General features: G+C 43.7%; 1 protein-coding gene across 1 annotated transcript in view; it reads right to left on the bottom strand.

Moving 5' to 3' along the window:
- LOC106498925 (vasoactive intestinal polypeptide receptor) overlaps nt 1-22,328 on the bottom strand; it is a 122,872-nt gene that overhangs the window by 3,385 nt on the left and 97,159 nt on the right. Inside the window, exons 7-11 of the mRNA XM_067292003.1 lie at nt 15,910-16,063; nt 13,870-13,930; nt 9,579-9,648; nt 6,471-6,562; nt 1,143-1,272 (exon numbers count right to left, since the gene is read on the bottom strand). Of these exons, the coding sequence (XP_067148104.1) occupies nt 1,143-1,272; nt 6,471-6,562; nt 9,579-9,648; nt 13,870-13,930; nt 15,910-16,063 (507 nt within the window). The remainder of the gene's footprint in view (nt 1-1,142; nt 1,273-6,470; nt 6,563-9,578; nt 9,649-13,869; nt 13,931-15,909; nt 16,064-22,328) is intronic.

The following is a 22,328-nucleotide window of genomic DNA, read 5'->3' as shown; positions in this document are numbered from 1 at the left end:
AGCTTTCCTGTATGCTGTTGGCATGGAGAGATCTAACCCTGCTAAACAGAGCACCATCAAGGCCAGAATAACCTTTGGCGCAGTGTAGGACTTAAACTGTTCCTTTCATATCTCACCTACGGTGACATCTCATTTTCCAGAATCCCAGTTTCACTGAAAGAATAAAATAAAACTTGTCTCCAGCCCTTACAGTTGTGAACACTAAAGACAAGAAGTGAGTGTAAGGCATTTCAGAGAGGTCTGCTTGAAACAACAGCTCTGAGTAGGTCCACTTATCTCTCAAAAGAGTGATGTCAGATGCAAAGTGACAATGATGTAAACATGGACGTTAACTCATTCACCACTGAACAAAGTATACAACTGACGTTGCATGGGTACACGGTAATGCACAGCTCCTGCCTGCAAACTGTGAGAACACTAAGCTTCTAGAGCTAACTAATGGATGGATGCAGTGGTACGAAATGCATAAATAAGTGCTTCTTTTCATGCAACACCAGGGCCAAGGTTGATAACCCAGCACTGGAACTGACTGAAGTGAAGTGTGTGGGAGGGTCTAAAAAGCAGACTTCGTCATGGCTCCCTCAAGATTAATGCAGAGGACGACACCATTTTCCACCCTTAGAGTAAATCTGCCTCCTACACCAATGAACTGGAATCCTGCTTGGACAGGATCTAAAGGCAGGACTTGCCTTATAATAAACAGAAGAGATAGCGGGTGCAAGTCAACTGGTCGAAGATGCTCCAGGCTCCCTTTAGTGGCCAGAAAGACACTCTGCCTGAAGGTGATTTATCTCATCTTACAATGTAAATGATAGATCAACTGAACTGAGGTGCTGGTTTTCTCTCTTAAGTATAAAAAAACCATATTGGGACTAGCTTATAGAGGTATATTTTCTTTTTAGGTGCCTAAAAGGAGGAGAGAGAATCTCCACACTGGAATTCCAGGAGGCAAAATATAAAATAATCTCCCATCCCTGCCACACTGGAGTGAATAGCTTTTTCCCCAGAGGTATAAGAGCACTATTGGGTATGTCCAGGAAAAACCCAGCTCACACGTTTGCTTATTCCCCTTGTCATCCTTGTTACATTTCTCCATGCTGATAGACCTGGTGACTACCTGGGGGCAGCAAAGGACGGCTTACCTGGAATGACCCAACCACGAGCTCAAAGACAAGCTTAACTTCTGCTTTGAAATTGTCAGGGAAGAAAGCAAACATGATGTAGTGAATGCCAAAGAGAGGGATCAGCAGCAAGGTGGACTTGGCCAGTCTCCTGTTGGAAAGAAAAACATAAGCCATAAAAGGAAGGAAGGAAGGAAGGAAGGAAGGAAGGAAGAGGAGCCAAAGGACAAGCTGGTGAGAAAACCTGCAGCTGAGCTTTGTGCAACTCTGAAACTTTAATTTGCTGTGCTACGTATTTGGCAATTACCTGGTCAGATAGATCACAGTGGTGTAGCCTGTATCATGCAAGGTAAGTGCCTTTGTTTCCCTTCAGGAATTGTGAGCACTTACACTGAGGTCCTGGGAACATATGGCCTTTCAATAGCTGCTTAGTGCGAGACAGTGACAGGAGGCTGCTCAAGCCAGGAGGGCTTGGGGATGTTTGGGGGTCGAGTTGAGATCGGCTCCTCAGAGCCTAAGCTGCCACGGATCCCTCTGAAGGTCTGGGCTGTGATGTGATGAAATGTGGAGCCAGATTCTCAGCTGGGCACAGCCAACTTATGCCGGTTCACGCTAACCAAGGACTGCGCTGGGAGGATTTCCACAGGCTTAGTTCCCTCTTTGTTAACAGCCCTCAAAGAAATACGTGTGCCTTCAGCTGAGGCATAATGATCAGCCCTATATTATTTCTCCTTGGCCTGCAGACTGCAGATGGCTGGTTATTTCAGATGTGGTGACAACATAAAATGTGACATCTTTATTCCCAGTACCTTCAATAGAGGTATTTCTTTCCCCCTTCCTCTCTTCTTCCCCTCCCACTGGAGATCTTTTTTCATCTCTACAAGCTAAATCATCATCTAGCGCTGTCTTTGTTTGCTTGGGATTTCTGAAAATTACAGCTTCTGGGAGAGAAATGGTATGTTTAGCTCAGAATAATGACAGGCTATCGCACAATGAATGTCTCCAAAGAAGGGGGATGAACAATATTAGTGCTTAACGGCACCAGGCAGGGTAATCAGAGGTCTAATTAGGAAGAGATTATAATTTATTAAATCTAATCATTATTAAAATCTCGCTGACAAAAATAAAATGGAATAAAAGACTTAAGGATGTCTCAGGGGGTTCTGACTCCCTTGGACACCCACATGCTCATGTGTCTCCCTCTCCCAGAGGCTTCTGGAGGAATTGAAGCTAAGGCTGGAATGTCAGAAGTACTTGTTCTTCCATTTGCAAACCCTTCACCGCTGAAGTCCCACCAGGCTCAGTCCTCCCAGGCCATCTTCATTTATTTGTCATCTGTATAAGCCTCCTGCGAAGGCTGATGTGACAGTTTTATGCAGACGATGCTCATCATTGTATCTCCCAACAGACCTTTCCAGCTTTCCCTGGGCCTGGCCCAAAGACAGTTTGTCGTTAAGGCATTGGTTAGAAGCTGTAGTTCCCCGAGGAAAACCTGATTGACAGCATGGCTGGAAAGCAGCTGGCTGCAACCTATTCCAGGCAAAACCAATGCCTTTAGGAAGCTGAGAAACTTCCCAAGAATTTGCCTTTCACACTGCATCTCTCACTAGCAGGCACATCTCTCGTAGTGAATGCACCTAAAACCTGAGTCCTCCTGGATGTCCTGCTCTGCCAGAAGATGTCCTGTCCCCAGATGAGCAAGGACAGTCACTATCACGAGTGACCGATCAGAGCACCACATTCCTCGCTGTCAGACGCTGCTCTGGCCAGTATGATCCAGACATCCAGGAGATCCAGCCCTAGCTCCCCCCAGCTTCTGACACACAAGAAAGCAAATCACTTTCTAAGCAGATCACACTTCAGTGAGGACCAATACTGGCTTTGCAAGGACCTCTCCTCTCCTTTCTCCCCAGTCTTTCAGGAACAAGCCAAACCGAAGGAGTTCGATGCAATGCTACCTTCATGTAACATATCATAGAGATGCTATTTACAACCTTCGACTGATTAGAAAATTCTATTGTATCACTGCAGACAACAGCAAGGCCTCAGTTACAGCTTTTTTCCCTCTTGGCTGAACTGTAGCAATGAACAGGGCCTATAAGCCAAACACTAGGAACCTCATCCTCCAATTTGCACAACACACCAAATCAGTCTCTTGCTCCCGACACTGAGCTCCCCCAGAATATTGAGTTATGTTTCATATCTCATGTTGACTTCAAGGCATGGTCCCTACGGCCTGACCCCCTGAAATCACACAATGATGAGGAACATTATCAAAAATTATCTTCCTCAAGCATGGTGGACTTTCTTCCGTCAGGCTAAAGCCTGACTGTGCAGGTGGCAGAACTGTCTGGGAGGTTGGCCAAAGCTGGTTAATTCTGCCTGCTGGAAGTCATGGGTTCTCAAAAATCTCATTAGCTTCCACTCCTAGCACAAGGTGCACTTCTTAGACCTATCCTCTCTGACAGATTTATGGTGACAGGTAATTTAGGGAAAATACACCTCTATTAGCCTGCACCAAACTGACTCCTCTCCTTGGGAGTGGATAAGAATGAACCTTAAGCTAGCTGTACTCCTGAACACATAAAGGAAGGGTGCCCAGAAAGCTCTGATGATAATATTGATCTATGAACATGTACAGAATAGAATGAGATGAATTTTGCTCAAGATTTATATTACAGAAAACAAGGTGTTTTCTCCTTCTATTTGCCTGAAGTATTGCTGTTCCATTCTTGCGTGAGGCTCTGTCGTTTCCAGAAAACTGTTTCGGGAGACATGCTTTCACAATTTCCAATACAGTAAAGCCCAGCTCAGTGTCTGTAGTACTAATGAGTGAGTCAGCAGCACACCTGAACTTCCAGCCTGCAGCTAAACTGAAACCGGTTGGGATTGAACAATGCTGTCAACATGTCAACATATTATTTTTAAAAAATAAACAATGTAAGGGAGAAAGAAACAGAAGAGAAAAGGAGGGAGAAATGTAAATGAGAGATCCCTGACGTTGTTAGATTAAAATATATTTATCCCAGATTGGCAGGAGGAACCCACACATATTATTAGCAACGGTTTTTGGTAAGACCTCTTGAGTCATCCAGACCAAATCCCTGAAGCTAGCAGCAGCATTTCAGGTACTAAGGGTGTGATATGTAAAAGGAATCTGGTACCTAAAATTGCAGATTGCATACCCGACAGCATTTCTAAAAGGGTCTGGACTCCAAATGCCTCTGCAGTGAGGTGTCAAAATATTAAAAACTTAGGACCACACTCCTCCCCCTGGGTGGGATCCAGCCTCAGATTGAGACATTTAACATTAATTGTACAGGTGAATGTGGTGTCTAGAGTCCCACTGCAGTCAATGCATCCAGTGGAGCCTTTCAGATGCCCTAGCGGAGCCTGGCTGATGGTCAACTGCCACTGTATAAGGCTACAAGGCTCCCATAGGTCCTGTGTCTTATATGCCAGGTCCAGGCAAGTATCTCAAATGTCCTAAGGCATCTCATATGGCTTTGGATGCCTATGTGCAGGCACCTCAATCAAGCCCTAGATCTCAGGTGACTATAATGCAGTTTAGACTCTCAGCTCACATTTAGATACCTAAATTTGTGTGTCATAATCTGAGAGTGGAATCTCATCTCAGATATCTCAGTTATCAAGTCTAACAATGCACTTGAATTAGAAGCAGTGAGTGATAATGGATGTTTCATCTCAGACTCTGAAGAAAATGGAAAGAGTAATGATTCCAAGGTTAAACAGCAGGGAGGATGGCAATATTCATTTGCCTAAGTATAGGCACCTAGTGCCATCCGAGATGCTTTTCCAGAAGGAGGAGGATGGTGAGAAACTGAAGATGTTGTCAAGATCACTGGTACTTCAGAAATGGTTCGTGCTTAGCAGGCCAGAGCAGGGAAGTCCATATTACTGCCCTGCCATGCTAGGTTTGTTCACAAGGCAAAAAGAGACTTCCTGGCAGCTTCCACTTCTGGAAATGTAAAGAAAAGAAGCCCTAAACCCAAAGGTCAGCACGACCTCATAGGTAATCAGGGCATAACCCTTCCTGCGCATGTCAGCTGCACTTCTAGGGAGACGCATTCATTGAGCCAATTGCTCAAGACGGGGATACAGTCTTCTGACAGCACTGCTTAGTACGAGAACATATTTCAATATGCTGATTTAATCTATGTACCTGGCCAAAGCTGTCACAGTCCTTGGGCTAGGAAGATAAAATGCCCAACTGCAAATGCATAAAGGGATGTGGTAGAAAGCACAGGTACCAATAATGTCGGCTTGTTAGTGATGACAGAAAAAGAGTAATTGGTTTTGGCTGCTGCAGGGAGAGGTTAAGGTCAAATACTGGAATTTCCCATCATAAATTTGAGAATGTCTAGGAGCGAATTTACCATCGCTACAGAGAGAGAGACTTGTGTTGTGGTTGGTAAATGTTTAAGGACCATATTGACATTAATTCTTCCATCTTGCAGAAGCACAAACTGAGTTCAGACCCTCCAAGGTACCTAACTGTACAGCTCCCTCCAAACACTAGGAATATTTTATAAGCAGTAAGTAGGTAGACACTGGATTCTCTTTCCATTTCAGTTCTTTTCTAGGAATCCTTTTAATAAATATCCAGGATATTTGAAATACTGAGCCAGCACAGTGATGAGAGGCAAAAATGAGCTGAAGCCTGAACTTTTTTTTTTTTTGCATTGAAGGCAGAATAAATCCATGGGGATAGACAGATTTTTTGCACCCTGAAAATGCTGCAACTGAGACCACTCTTGGCCACTGAGACAAATGCTCATCTCGCCTTCATGCTGTTCATTATAAACAGCCTCATTAAGGTCACCCTTATACCCCTGGAATAAAAGTTTTACTCTAAGCAAAGGTGCTGAGCCAGTGCTACTTCTCAACAGTGAAGAGAAATGAGTACATTTCGGGATGGATTTATCTGATCTAGTTCAGGGGTCTTCTTTAGGATGAGGGAAATTTGCTGTAGATGGCTGCTCTTTGCTCCTGATCAGAATCTCTCTGGCTTCAGAATCCAATAAATATTGAATCTACAAACGAAAAACCCTTTTCATTTTTCGTGATCATTACTGTTGTTCTCACTTCTTCATTGCTAATCCCAGGAGAAAGCCTTCTTGCCTGTCTGTCCAAATTGACATAAAACACGCCCAGCCATTTTAGCAGATGTCCCATTTCCTGATTTCCGATCATCTTTAATCAATTAAAAAATACATGATTCTGATCCGTCATATACAGACAGATGAAATACTCCTTGGTCCAGCTAACAGCCCAACCAAACAGGCTTCTCAAAGTCATAGAATATAGTCAAAAAAGTCTAGGACTTACAAATACTGGCTGGTTTCATTGTGCCCAACATCTGGGGAATGCAACTTCTGGACTAGGATACGGATAATGCAAATGAAGAGAATGAAGTTCACCTGTTGGGATGGGGAGAAAGGAGACAGAGAGAGAGGAAAAAACAAAAATTATTCTCCTGCAGTATTTTTCTCCAGTGAAAAGAGCTGATCGTTAGAGGGGCTTCCTTTCACTGCAATATTTTTGCCATGGAGCAAGCCGTTGTTAAAAAGCCATGAGCAGAGACCCCCACTCTGTGAGCACACAGTAAACCGACACAGGATGGCAGCCAGCTTGGGCCTGACATCAGCCTGCTTGGGACTTTGTGTCATACATCCCAAGTATGATGATGTCAAACCCATAGAGCACAGCTATGCACGACGTCCTGCTGCGCGGGGGGGTGTGCCGACGACAGGGTGGGAAAAGAGCCTTGGGAGCGAGCGGAGCGACGGACGTCAAAGCCCTCGGGAGACGGTGACATGCGACCTGCTGCTGAGCATGTCAAGACTGAGGCAGTGAGCCAAAGAAACCAAACCAAAACACAAAGCAGTATCTACTCAAGCAGGCCCTACCTGATGCTACTGGGCACATGTCCTCTGGAGACCTTGGGATATAACGACACAGTGGAAAACTCTCTCTCCTACTAGATTAGACCAGGCTAGCCCAGAGGAATCTAGCTAATACCTAACTTTTAGACGGTGCCTTTCACTGAAAAAAAGCCCTCGAAGTGCTCTACTAAAATACTCAGGCAAGGTTAAACTTACTTTGTAGCAAAGGTGTAGAGATAGGGTTGTGAATTTCTTAATGGCACATAGTAGATGGCATAAGTTGAATGCAAATTTATCCACTTTTAAAGGCCTATCCACTGAACCAGGCTGTTATTCATGCAATATATGCAGTAGAAAAGTGATGACAGACTTCCGTGGACTTAGTTTAGTTTGACACCTGACCTCTTTTTTTTTTTTAATCTTTTCATGGTCAGTGAATGCATAAATGATTCTGATTTTTAGACATTTAAAGACTGGAAGGAATTGTGTTAACCAGCTAATCTGATTTCCAATAAAACAGATTGTAAACTTTCCTCCAGCAATTCCTACATTTATCTGAACAACAGGTGAATGAACTAGACTGAGGCATATCTCTCATTTAGACATTTATCCTTTGCTCAAAGGCTACGAGTGACTGCAAATTAATTGTATTTCTTGATTACGACATAATTATTGCTTTTTATCCATCCCATACCCTTTATTTCAGTTTCTGTTCATATTAATTTACTTATAAAAAGTAGTTTGCATCTGACTCGATGGCAAGTAAAATTTACCAGTTCAGAACAGAATTATCTGGATCAGTGGGTTTCATCAGCATTGATAGCACACAGGCTGTAGTGCTGAAGGTAAGATCTGAGCTGCTTCCCAGGCTCCCGCTATGTGTTAAACCCCGTATCAGCTCATAGCCATCAAGAGCAAACACTGGGCACATAAAGAAAGAGGGAAGCAGTGAGTCAGATGGAGTATGATTACAAGCTTAGTAAGGCCTTAGCGCTGCATGATAGAAGATACGCCTGTCAGGCAACTGGAGAAGTTGTCTAGTTTATTTCTCAGCCTACAATAGGATCAAAGGCTCTTGATCTCTTCACCATGCTTAAATATATTTAGGTTGGAAACATTTTTCTAATGTTTAAGCTATATATGTCTTGCTTCAGTTGAAGTCTATGCTTTATCCAGTGGACATGGAGATAAATGTTGCGCTTCTCCTTGCAGAAACCTGCTATGCACCTGATAGCTGTTATCATGTCCTTCCTTTGTGACAGATTTATATAATATCTGCAGAAGGAAAATCAGATATTGCTGGGTAGATTTGGTTTGGAAATGATTTATTGGGCAGAGGGAAACACAGACTTGTTGAGCCCAGGAGAATAGGGTGTATTCCTTTACCAAAAGGTTATCTCAGGAAAATGCTATCTACAGCTCTCTATGACAATATATGTATTTCGAGATGTGTAATCTAGATATTTTAATCTTTCCAGTAAGGTGAATAAAGTTAGAAGCAATTATTTAAAATGTTTCATTTTGGGATGTTTGTATGAGAAATGCTACAGGAAAGGTCTTGCAAAAGGCATAATGTATGTGGAGTAAGGAGAATATATGTCTAAGAGAAGATTTCACTTTAAAAGAGATATATTTGGCTTTATTTCTGTTGTTTTCATTTTTCTTCCCTCCCACACATACTTGCCTTGATTTGAGAAAACTCAAAGCTAAATTTAACTTGAGTTCATCTGATTTCATGTTTGGGCTCAATACCTGGCAGAGGAAATGCATAATATTCAACATGAGTGGAAGTATTTAGAGTTCCTCAGAAGTGTTATGGTTCCTGTGGCCAGAACTGATCATCTCTGGGCAAGTGAGCCAAACACTTCTGTTGATTTCTCTTGCAATTAGCCAAGCCTCTCAAGAACTTACTTCTAAAACACGTAGCTGGAATCCAACCGTGTATTGGATTCTATAAGAGGCAAATATCTGGGGGAACGAATCTAACCTTTTTTTTTTGCCAGGTACAAATTCAAAGTAGGACTTGGCCCCTATCCCTTTGCAGTGTTGACATCTACAACTGAAAAAGTCACCCTGGGCTCTCCATATGGTCAGCTCGGAGAAACAAAAACATTCACGGCACAATTCATCTGATCTAATTTAGACATCTATTGGTTCATTAGAGAAGATGAGCCTTTCCTGGAACAATAATCACGTTCCTAGATCTCCACTGGCTACACACACCTGTGGCTACCCCACCAGAGTGCCCAGGGTGACTAGCTGAGATGGAGGTGTCCAGAGTTAAATGAAATGAGTTCCACCTCAGTTGCTCAATAATTCAAACTCTTTCCATAATCAGCGCTTAAAGATAAAGATGTTTATTCAGAGGGTGAGCTTCCTCAAATTGAGACAGACCTTCAGTATTCAATGGGATGTTATCTGTCAACACATTTTCCATGGACTTTTTCTGTGTCTGCAGGTGGATTTTACAGAATACTTCTCAAGCCCCACCTCCCTCCCCACTTAGTATTAAAGAGGGCTTTTCAGCCAGCAGAATATACTGATACTTTACCAAAATAGACACCAAAATAGGAGTTTTAATGATCCACCAGAATGGGGATTCCATTATTTCCTCCCAACACCTAAAAAAAAAAAAAAAAAGAAAAAGAAAAAAAGACTTGAAGTATCAAGTAAAGCAAGCAAGCAGCTAATCTTCTCAGGTACTTGTTTTTCCCGAATTTCAAAAGATAGGTCTGCTAGGTTATGTGAAGAGGACGAAACATGGTGTGCATGAATTGAGAAGGGCTGAAGACTTGCTTTGCAGTTGCTTTGAGGACTGGTAGGTAGCACTCACTCCAGCTACAATATTATGACCTCTTTCCCCCTCGGATGCGACTGGCGCTTTGGGCAGTAGCATTGGACAGAAGATGCTCATGTCAGGGTGAATGTGTGGGAGGACAGAGATTCACTTTGTCCTACACTAAGGTCTGCTAGAAGGAAATGTTATCACAACCAAGTTTTGTGGGGCTTCCGATACTATCCATGAATATGGATGGAGATTGCGTTAAGCACAGAGAAATTAGCACCATCAGAAGAAAACACGCCTTTCTGAAGAAGAGGTCAGAAAGCCTGATGCCATCGGATTAAATTTAGCTAGCCACCTCTGAGCTATAGATCTAGTCAAATGAGTTCATAAGGTCCAAGGTTTGATTTATTTCATCCTAAAGTCAGAATGTAGGTGAGAAAATGAATCAAACTCCCAAAGCGTCTATTTCTCTTCACTGATCACAAAGGAGATGAAGCAGACTAGACTGTACGTATTTCATATATCTATGACTGAAATGAACTATCCATCATTTCTTCCCCCAAAATATTTATTTTCATGCTTTTAGATGTTTATTTTAGCAATTTTTCATATAAAAGGCTGACTTCAGAACAATACTTGGCCCATTTAAAAGATATTTGCCAGTGTAAATAGAATTCTGGAAAATCTCGCATGGGTTTATTAGAAATTTTAATGGGAGCTGCTATCCAGCAAACAAATTCTAGCAAAATATTTCTCAACCTTTGAGTCATAGAGCAAATGGTCAGAGAGCTACTTCGTGATCAGGCCAGTAAGTTATCTCTTATTTTATATAGGAGGTGATTTTTTTTTTATTTGAAGTCTGAATTCACTGGAGTCACAATGACCTGTTCTGGAGTGTGTTGTCTCCAAAAGTTACCATTCTTCATAAGGACTTCTGATTTTCCTTGGTTACAGAGGAGCTGAACAATAACATGGTGTTCAAGGTATTCTCACGAGGGTCTGAGCATGTCAAGGGTTAATGTGGAATTTGGAATGAGCAAATTGGGCTTCTCCGTGTGACAGCCACATCAGACTCACTCAGACATCACTGGAGAAAACCTGAAATTTCAGACTAGTGGAAGATTGGCTGAGTTTGGAAATGGATAAGACTAAAAGTGAATCTTGTGGTTCAAATTGAAGTGAAATTAAACAGAAGAAATTTTCATAAAACCTAAGAAATAGTACAAGAGACCTTCATGATTGAAGCCCAGAAGACTTCAACTGAGGTAGGGTCATCACTTCTTTGAGAGACAGCATACAGTGGACTACAGGTTATTCAAAAATGAGGAATGCATCTTCCAGAGAGAAATGATCAGTTTGTGGTAGTCTGCAAACCACAGCACTCACCTAGGTAACTTGAAAATGCATTTTAGAGCCAACATGTGAATGAGAGAATAGGAATAAAGTGAAAACTATGACAATTACTTGGAATACATTTCTCTACGGACCTCACAACTATCAGGTGATTGAAGGCTCGTTTTTAGGAGACCATTCATGAAAACTGATCTGCATTCATGTTTGAAATAGATTAATGGAACCTGTTGTAGACATTTTGCTCTGGATTCACCTCATCTAACACTAAATTCTGACAGTGCAAATAATGGTCGATTTTAGGCTTCGACTTTAGGATGAAACGAATTACACTCCGTAGGCTACACTGACTAGATCTCCACTAGCTATAAATGGAGACTAGAATGAATTGCTCAGATACAGATGTTTATATTTAGTCAGGTGTATGCTACCCTTTCATTTAGAATTAAAGTGGTCCTAATTATATCTAGTGCACTTCATTTTCAAAATGAATTCAGGCAGTCTGAATAAAGGTCACTTTAATTTGGAGTTAGAATGTTTAAATAGGGGTATACTGCAGTTTAACTAATGCTACATAACTAGGCTTTTTTTAATTGGGATTAATTTCCTGTAATTTCTCTATGTAGGCAATTTTAGTATGCAAAAAAAAAAATCTGCATTAGGTATTAGCATATCCTGTAAATTCATATCCTGCTTTACTTTGCAAAAAAAAGTAGAGCTTCAAAGACCCAGGAAAATGCAAAGAAAGTCTGTATTTTTAATATGACTTGCTGGAGCTGAGTGGGAATATATGCTAATATATATACTAAAACTCTGGTAGCCAGAGTGGTTAAATACTGATGTCTATCTCATTACAGAGGCTATTTATTAATGGAGTAAATAAGGTCAGTCTTTTGCAGAAAGAGTGACACCACAAAAGAAGTCAGTAGCCCTCAGGAAATGTGTTAGCATGACTATACATCAAAAACACAATGTGAAATCTGAGCTGCTTTTCTCCCTGAAATAAGGACAAACCAGGACACATTTGGAGAGAGAGAGAATGCAAGGGAGAAAATGGAGTTAACCATATGCTGTAAATGCAGGAAGGAAGGGCATGCACAGTGAGTACATAATGAGCACCTGATTCTGTAATTCTCCAGAGTTTTTTCTCATAAACATTCAAATTACTCTAGTTTGACTGCTTGAGTGAAAGCATGAGGGAGGACTGGAGGATCAGATCCTATTTACTTGCATATATCCTTGGGTTCCTCTAATATCTGCCCCATTTAGTTAGCTGCATTTTAGCTTCTTATATAAAGTATCAAAGGCAGCTTTTAGGTTAAAGAAGATGAAGAACAGATCCAAAGATATGTTTGGGGAAGAAGAAAAAAGAGTTTTTAGTATTTTTTGTGGGAGAGCTAATGAGTGTTTATTCAGTTTCTGCTGCACTAGCCTACACAGGGTCATTTCTGCAGGATTCAAAGCACAGCTCGGAGCGTGGGGCAGCTGCTCAGCTATGCAGGACCACAGGACCAAGTGGGACCATCTGGGCCATCCAGTGATTTCCCTGCAATTATCCTGCAATTTCCTGCAATTTATAAGAGCTCTTTAATTAGAGAAGGGTCCAAAGATCATCAGTTTTACTGCACACTACAAGCCACAAAGCACCTCCCTAAATCCAACAACAAACTAAGGACTCGTAGGAAATGCCACCAACCGTAATGGTAGCACGTGACCTTCACTTAACTCTCCCAGAACAACGAGTCTGCCCAGAGAGGTCTGTTTTCTATTCTCCTGTACAAATAGGGCTGCGATGAAGATATTAACAGGGCAGCAAGAGGAAATGAAATGCGTTGCTGCAGCGGCATCAGGATTGGCATCTGCCAGCCCAAGTGGGTAACGTGAAATGAAATCCATGCTACCGACGTGACAGTAGTGCTAATGACACTCAAGTTTCTGGTGGTCGCCTTGCTTATGTTCAGCAAGGTGGAAAGATCAGTAGGAAGTTCCCAAGGCGCATCCAAATGTGACCTGGATGGGGGAAGGAGAGCTTTGCCAGCGTGAGGCTATTCCCCTGTCACGTGCACTGGAGCATATGCTGATTGTGCTAATGAATATATGAGTGCAAGACTCATCAGCATCCTCCCTTCTCCGGGAAACCTGTGCCTCATTCCCCATTCACTCTAATATCAGAGGAATTACCTATGAAAAACACTGATATTTAGAACCAAACCCCACATTTTCGACTTCTAACATGTTCTTCCAGGAGTGTGAGATCATTTTGGTGAAACTCATTTAACCAAATCAATCCACAAGGTAACTCCAGTAATGTTAATGCAGGTTAATTTTGGTTAATATACTTGACATATCCTCCTAATACCCCATAATCCAAACACCGTCTTTCCTAACAGCCCATAGCCCACTCATGATTTTAGCCAGGGTCTGTTCACTAATTCCCTGCAAATATCCTGACAATCAGACTGGGAAACAAAGAGGTTAAGTGACTCGCCTAAGGTTACATAAAGAACATGTCTTCAGGGAGGCCTGGGAGTGTTTCCCAGGCATTGGAGGTACGGGAATGCCTTGGCTGTACTCTGACCGCCCGTGGGGTTAGGTCAGGAAGGAAGCTGCAGCAGATGACTGGGTTTCTCAAACTGCAGGACTTTCCTTGGCCTTCCCTGAAGGTACATCAGTTATGAAGGAATGAGAATGGAGTCCGTAGGCTTACCCAACATCGAAGCGGTAAATCCTGACAATAGTCCACGCGGTGATGAACACAGAAGGGGCACCTGGCAAGAGAAGACATGGTGTTCCTGTCACAAATCACTACCCATGTTTTCAAGGCTGCTCTGCCCCACTCTCCATCATCTCTCCTGAATGACTGAGATGGTGGCTTCCCTTAATGGTATGCAAATACGTCAGGTCTTCAGTGCTCAGAGGCCAAACAAACAACATGTTGCCTTTCTCTCTCACTGACCATGTAAGATGAGTTTCCTGTAAACTGCTCCCTACCTGATTTATCCTTCTGTTGCAATGCCTACAAAAAACTGATGATGGTGAAACACAAGGAATACGCGTCATCCCATCTCATTTGAGACATCTATAGTGTGCAACATCTGCATCTAAGCCAGTCACCACAGGCTCTCTTTAGCATCAGTGGAGAGAAGTATGTACTTCTAAGACACAGTTCTGAGCTACTTTAGATGTTTGTTTTAGGACAAGAAATATTCGCTCGATCACCTTGACTGTATTGACTGTATCTCCACTATCTATAAAAGGGGAGCCTGGAGTGACTAGATGTCTGTAGTTGGTCAGATGAATCTATTTCTGCCCCTCGCTCCATGATCTACTGTCTGACTAGGGCGGTCATGTTATGCCCTTGTAGTCCCTCTTTTTTCTAGCTCTGTCTGTTGTTTTTGATTACATTTAGATAGGAAATGCTCCAGGAAGGAAACTTCTCCTTGTTCTGTGTTACTCACAGTATTTCATGTTGTCTGTTGTGATTTCTAAGTGCAAAGGTAATGCAAACAATAAGAACTATAATGAGGGTGTCCAAATCATCAGTTCTTGCATGATGCATTTCAGATCCATCACTGAAGCTCTCGAAAATGAGGATGAATGAAATGACAAAAGTTCCTTCAAGCACCCATTCTTTATTTGAATTGTCCTTCCTCACCCAAACAACCTCAGAATTTCTCAAGGTGTCTACAGTATATGTAAGAATTGTTCATATACATATAAGTGCAAGAGATTTCCTTTGATTTAAAATCATTAGCTCCACAAAGATTTCTTTAAAATCTTCCAGCTCTACAGTGCTCACAGAAAGAGTACCTGTGAGCAAGGCGGGTTTAAAGAAGGTCTGACCTGATTAACCTCATCTGAAACAAAGCCTGCTAACATCACCTTTTCTCATGCTTATAGCACAGAGAACAATCTCTCTTCAGCAGTGTGAACCCAAGCATAACTCCTGTCACTTTTGATGGAAGTTACTCTATGGCTAGCTGATCAAATCCTGAGTCCAGGATTAATGTGCCATGTCCCTGTACATGACACAAACGCTTTTTTTACTTTTCAAGATTATTCCCCACTCTAATTATTTCCTGGTTTCAGCTATCAAGAACATGGAACAGAGAGCCATTTTGCCTGCTTATATATAAACCTTAAGCTAGAAAGCTTAAAGGAGAAAAGAGATCTCCGTTGTCTCTTGGGAGAAAGAAGAAAAGCTAGTCTGGTAGGATTAATTTGCATAAATTAGCATTTCAGCTGTGGGCAACTTGTGCAGTTTCATTTTGTCTTCCTTATTTTATTTTATATTGTTTTGTGTGTGTGTGAGACCGGATTCACATTAAAGATGGAGAAATCATGAATGCAGTAAGCAGAAGGTTATCAGCATTAGCACATAGGGATGTGCAATGGGATCTCTGTGGACAGCTAGACCGAATGAGGGGAGACAGTGAGGGATTCCAGTGTCTGTTGGAAGAGCTCAGTCCAGGAGCCCAGCTTTGCTCTGGGATCCACCCTTACAATTTAAGGACCATGCATGATACTGACTTCGGGATACCCGCCCAGCCAGGTGGAAGAACATGAGTGCGGCTGTCCAGGACCTAATCTAGCAGCTGTGGCTCAGAGTCAGACAGAGTTTGCAGGTGGGACAGAGTCTCCTGGTGATTGTCAATAAACCCCCATCCTCACCACCACACCCCATAACTGCTGTTAAAAATGCCTGCCAGGATCACCTCCTGGCATTCGGGTTTGAGAAGAGGCATACCCCAGCCAATCAAGATGTACCACCAAAAGTACTTCCTCTCTGAAAAGAAGGAGATGACCAACAGGGTGTGAAGATACAAGCCTTCCACAAGCAGCCAGAAGAAGTTGGCCATGACGCAGTACTGAAAGAAAACCATCACAGCTTTGCAGCCGACCTGTAAGAGAAGAAATGGACAGTGGTGAATTGCAGAACGTTTCCATCGTAAACACACCAAATCACAGTAAACTTTGCCCTATGTGTAACTTTGGGATTCTTTTTTGAAGAACCTGTATTTTTTATGGAATGAGCTCTCCCACAGAAAGCCAAAAGGCCTGTCTAGCTTGCTGGGGGCAGGCAGGATCTGGCTTGCTCGACGTGTGCTGACCCCTGCATGGTGAGCGCAGCATGCCTACTTGAGCGAGCCAGCTCAGGTCGGGATGCCGTTTGACTGTGTTAGCCTAGCGAAGCACTCAAGCGCGGAAACCCTGCTGAGTGGTGACGGGCTGATACGCTGAACTATGATCCCCGCCAGCACGGTGCCGCTCTCTGTAGATTTTGGATGTACGTCTATGGGAAGGTGCCTCAGTGGCAAAGCTGATGCCAAGAGGCCCTGCCATGATGTGCAACCCGGCCTCTCTGCTGTGCCAGTGCTTGGCGTGTGCGGCCGAGCTTTGAAGTAAACTGCTGCACTGGTTCGGAAGAACCCTCCAAAAAGGTGCTACTTGGAACTGAGATCAATTCAGCGAGCTGGTTTACGTGCAGCCCATGAGCCCTTGGTTCAGCACAATGGAGGTGGTGGGCACCAGAGAGGCGAAAACAAGCAATGGAGAATGAGTGGGGATTTTTTTAAGCTAGTTTTACCACTGAAGTCAGCATCCTGATGAACCCTGAGTGACGTGGGCAGCCCTTCCCTTCTGGGGGACCGCGATGCACTTTCTGATATAGGAATATCTTCAGATTCCTTATAGATACCAGCCTCCAGAGGGAAAGGGAAATTGCAGGCTGTATTCAACACCCTGTGCACAAATTCAATCTGGGCACGAATTGCTCCGTGCACAATTTCAACGTGCACGCTGCACAGCAGCATAATGTGTACAACGTGCACCTCAGCCAGCACGAGAAGGGTAAGAGTTCTCCTGCTGCACCACTCCAGAGACAAATTTCCAAGCCCCTTCGATTCCCAGTGGCGCTGCCTGCTAGTATTACCTGGACCCCTGAACCTGAAGCAATGAAGGCTCTGACTTAAACAGGCAGACTTCCCAGGGGATAAAAAACCAACTCCCCAAACCTATATGAATTAGCTCTTGAAAGCAAAGTCAGTACAGATCACCTTATGGCCTGGTAGATATGGTAAAAACTAAAGGGGTTTGGAGACAGGGGTTTGAAGAAGGCCAAGTCTACAAAGAACTGTGAACGCTCAGTTAAAAAAAGGCTGATGATGTATCTTTTTTTTTAAATAAAGAAAAGAGTAAAGAGGAGAAGCAGGGCGAACACTAATGAGCATGGAGAGATTTGATTGCCTTGGAAGGGAACAGATCTGAAAGGGGAAGGAGGATTGTTTTTCCTCAGAAAATGAATAATTAAACACAATAACCTGCTGTGTGAAGATTTCACTGCAGCACAGAAATGGGACATTTTGCAGTTAATGGGAATGGTCAGCTTAAAAAAGAAAAAAAAAATGGATGGGAAATTTACCTCTGACTCTCAGGGGCCAAGTCTACTGCAAAACTCGAAGGTGGAAATCAGCTGCCCAAAGAGACACGCTAGCATTGGCCTTTGCACCAGCACCTGATGCATCCAAGTGCAGCCACAGCTGGACCTGTACACCTGGGAGCCTTGTGTGTGCAAGGCCTCCTTCCTCTAGCAATAGCTTCCTCTCCTCCAGAAAATGTTTTCCAGGAAGACACTGGTTGCATTGCTGCTGTCTAAGCATCTTCGAGACGATGAGTTGGCAATAGCCTCATTGATTTCGGTGAGTCTGCTTGGGTAACACCCTGCTCTTACCAGCGCAAGGGCATCAGTCTGGCTTGTAGCGCTCCTTAACAAGCTCCCTGCACACTGCGCTGCTTCCCTGGTGCTGTGCGTGTGCATTACACTGAATTTAGAGCATTATCGATTTGCACCAGTGACAAGCTCTCATTTCTCCCTGTTCCCCTCTCCTGCTGAAAACAGTTGCTATGTAACACACTGGTTAAAAAAGAAGCGCAGAAAGTGTTTTCTCGGTGCCACATGTTTGAGAGAGACACTTGTCCCCACCGATCACTCAAAATTAATTCAGCCCTCCCCTAGCACCCGCCAGTATGTCACGCTGGGGATCCTCATGTGCTCCTGCTAATCAATTTATATGCACATCAGCTCCCTCCTGCGAGCCAGATGGCATAAGCAGAAATTTGCTGCGGGGTGGGAGGGGGGGGAAGGTGGAGGCAGAGCAGACAGTTAACCCTGCGGGAGGGAAGGTGACACAGAGCTGAGCCGACAAGGGCCCACGATGTGGCAGCTTCCTCCCTATGGCTTCCCTATGCTCTCTGCTCCTCTCCGCTATTACACGCGCACGGGCTGCGTGACATTGGCACACCTCATCTCTTCTGCCCAAAGCCTGCTTGCCCGCTTTGTGCATCCGCAGCCAGTGGGGATTTACTGGTGTGAGTGTGCCCAGCAGGGTTTGACCCTAATTCAGCAGCTCACAGACGAAGGGGTAGATTTAAGGGACCAATCTTGATGCATCTCAATCGCACGCTCCCCAAACGTGGATTTACTTTGGCGGGGGGATTGAACCTTGGGGAATCTTTCCTGGATGGTTGTGTTGAAACTACAGCAGAAGTATGAGGCTGGAGCACATCATGAGGAACTGGAATACGTTACGGGACAGGGAAAGGCTGCTGACAAAAAGTGCATGTGAGTTCTGCATAAAAGAGGCTCTCAGGCAGGCATTTCCAAACTGAATTTGTAGAGCTACTAATGTCACAGAGAGGAAACTGTTGAACACAGTTGTCTGGCAGCAGAAACCTCAAGTCTGGGTGACCAAATATATCAGCACTTTTTCCACAAGCAGTGGCAACTACTGCATTTTTTGTAGAATCTAGCCCTGTCTTCTTCTCTAATATGGTTGTGGCTTGTAACTGCCCAGAGATGAATCACACACACGGACAACAGCTGGTTCCTGCAGCTCCTCCTCTAAAGTGGTGGTAGCAGGACCACCTGAGGGGGGTGGTAGCAAGAACAGAACAGTTATTGGCTCTGTGCTGGGAGATATTTGTCTATTTGAGCAGTTGCTGCCACCCCAGCCACTTTTTGCTTTGCCCGGAGAAAAGATATTTTTATGTATTGCTTTGTGGACATGGCAATAACGAATTGCAGTCTGGGATCTCCTGCAACATGGGAATGTCTCTGTTGCATTGGAACAGATTTGGATGCACTATCTGGGACCAAACTCAAGTGGGTTCCTACAATGAAGCTGTATTAGCACAGGCTAGAATGGCACAGGCTAGTCCCTGTAGGTGGGACTCTAAATCTTGATACCTATGAGGTCATCATCTTCTCCTGAGCTAGCCCCCAGGACCCCCTTTCTAGCCAGTGGAGATATAGTCAATATAGTCAACAGAGTCCAGGGTGTGATCTGTCTCATCTGCACGTAGACACCTAAAGCAGAGCAGATGTATTGTAAAAGTGCCCCTTTCCCCACCAGCTACGCAGAGAACCTGGGAAACCCAGTCTAGCTGGAGACATGCTACTGCAGATGTCCTGCAACTCATGAGATGATGATTCTTATCTTACAAAGTAACTCATGGTACTTTCTTGCTGCCTAGGCTTCTTGCTACCATTACCTGAGCTACATAAGTCTAAACTAGGCTAGATTTTTCAAAGAGAGAAGCAGTTTCACTGTTGATTGCAGTGTTGTTCTCTCCTTGAATCCTCTTTGATAGGCAACTCAGGGACACATTTGGAAAGCAGCCCCGTCTGGCTGTTGAGAGACTTCCTCTTCCTTATGATATGCAGCACTTGGTAATGGGGTTTCTACCTTCCTGATCGATCCAATTCAGACTCAGAATAGCTGTTATAATGTTGGGAAATAAAATTCCTGTTTATGTAAGATGCTTTACCCTTTAGATGACAGGCACTAGGTAGAGATGAGGTATAACATCTCACTAGAAGACTTTTTTTCATAAAGAGCAGACCCCACAATGTGTCAGGGTTGAAAGACTAATATAGGCTATGTTTAGAAAAGTCATTTTCAGCAGGAAAAGCAGCATTACAACACTACTTTTTCTATTCTCTTCCCTTTCACTATCTTGTATACAAAAGCCTGTTTCGCTGTCTTTCTACAGGCAGCTTGCCCTGCTCACGTCCACACAAGATATGGCAGTGAGGTGGTCTTCCTCGGCTTTGATGCTGTCACATCTAGCCAAGTGGTCCTTCTCTGCTCCCCCCCTTAGTGACTGCATTAGACATAGGCTATTTGCTTTTCCCCTCAAGGCCAATCCCTTCTACATGTGCTGTCAGTCATCAACTGCTGAGACACTGGTTCTGCCTCCAGCCAATGAGGGATGGAAACCTTTTTTACCCAAACAAGCACTTTTGTGTTTTTCTTTAATTCATCATACTCAATAACAGAATTTCACGTCACTTATTTCAGAAGTTTACTTGAGGACGAGATGAATCATGCCTTAAGTCTACTATATGGAGCAACTCTCCATAGATGCGATGTAGCCATCCATCTATGTTGTAAGCATCTACACTTAGTTCAATTAACTGAGGACTGCTTAACTGAGGACAATCTAAAAAGCAGACACTTGGCAAGATTAAGCAGTTTAAATGTAGGCTTCCAGTGCCTTTTTAGGCACTGTCAGGTATTCTGTCTGGTCTCTAGCTGTTGTTCTAGGAGGATGCAGGTTTCCTACAGGCCCTGTATCATTTCCATCAGTGCTGTGCAGATCTTTGGGATAGCCACAGGCCTCTTAAAGGGTACAAGATGCCCATGTTCAGATGGCAGAAGCCTGCCCATTATGGAGAATCCTTAAAGGTGCTGAGCTAGCAAGACTGGGAAAAATCGTACTTATCACACTGTACTAAAGTAATGTCCTGAAGTACATGAGGAAGGCTGTTTTCCACAAATGTAGAGGCACCTTTGAATTTGATTTCTATTATTTTGCACTTTAGATGGATATTCACGCCTGTGCAAAATGAGTGCAAAGTACTTGTCTTGCTGGTCATGGAGCATTTAGCACTTCCTATGCATGGGTGTGAATGTCTCCCTTCTCGACAGGAATCAGGCCTGTGACTTTCAAAGCACTGATTATATCATGCGAGTGCCATTTATTGCCCTCTGAGTCAAAGCTGCTCCTGAGCACTCACTGATTTAGGCACTGACAAGTGCAAGGGCCGAAAGGCTAACGGGGGAATAGAGAAGGCAAAGAGATTGCATTTGCTTTGAAAGAGAAGAAGGCTTTTTGCAATCGTTTTACAGCACATATTTAATGTGCTGTTGATACTTGGGAATGCAGGCTGGCCCTTCAAAAAGGAGAGGGGAGATTAGGGATGAAGTGCAGAGCTGGTTAGACAGCTGCTGTGATGTGAAGACCTGTGCCAGTAGCTGGGGAGCTGGACCAGAATTTTAGGGTGTCAACAGTGGGCCAAATTCAGAGTTTACTGTAATGACGGGGAAGGACCCGTCATTACCCACAGCATTTGTGTGCTATGTCCGCTGAGCAAAACCACAGTCCACTTTGTCAGACCGTAGGAAAAGTGTGTTCAAGATAGAACCAGAGTTTCTGAGACAGAGGCAAGGAGAAGGGGCATTTCAGTGGGAAAAGCAAGACTAAGCAATGACCAGAGGCTACGAGGCTTCTGTGCTGTGGCTATTAGCCCTTTATACTTTCAAATAATGTCATCCCCGAGAAAAAAATGTCTTTCTCATAAAACTGGTGCACTGACCAGCTGATCCACACAGGAAAATGCAGTCACGATGCTGGAGGCAGTGATTAACTCAGAGCTGAATATGCTGCTTCATTAAATACACATATCATACCCCTCAGCGATAATGACTCTGATCGAGGTATCCCTGCTCGTTAATAACTGCTGAGGATTGGCAGTCTTGACCAGCCACTGAACTTCTCTAGCCCAGTATAAGCAGCTCAGTTGGACAAGAGTTGGCCTGAGAACGCCTTGGTTTTGAGGAAGGCTGAAGGATTTAGATCAAGGAAATACAAAGGGGCCTGGAGATATATTGCGACGTAAAGGGTCTGCCTGAGTCTGATCGCCCCAAGCATGGGAAACGGCGTGCTGGCCAGAATAACCGCTCTGGGAGTCACCGCCTCTAATCCTGGGCTATGCCACAGCTCCTGGCATTATTTATAAAGTCCGGACAGTGCCTTCAGCTCTGTCTCCGGTGCCCTCAGTGAAAATGCGGGCTCAGATTAGCTTCAATCAGTCAAGAAACCTTG

Source organism: Apteryx mantelli, chromosome 2 (genome assembly GCF_036417845.1).
Source record: "Apteryx mantelli isolate bAptMan1 chromosome 2, bAptMan1.hap1, whole genome shotgun sequence".
NCBI lineage: Eukaryota > Metazoa > Chordata > Aves > Apterygiformes > Apterygidae > Apteryx > Apteryx mantelli.
Note: the sequence above shows the minus strand (reverse complement) of the source record. Positions and strands in the feature narration are given on the sequence as shown.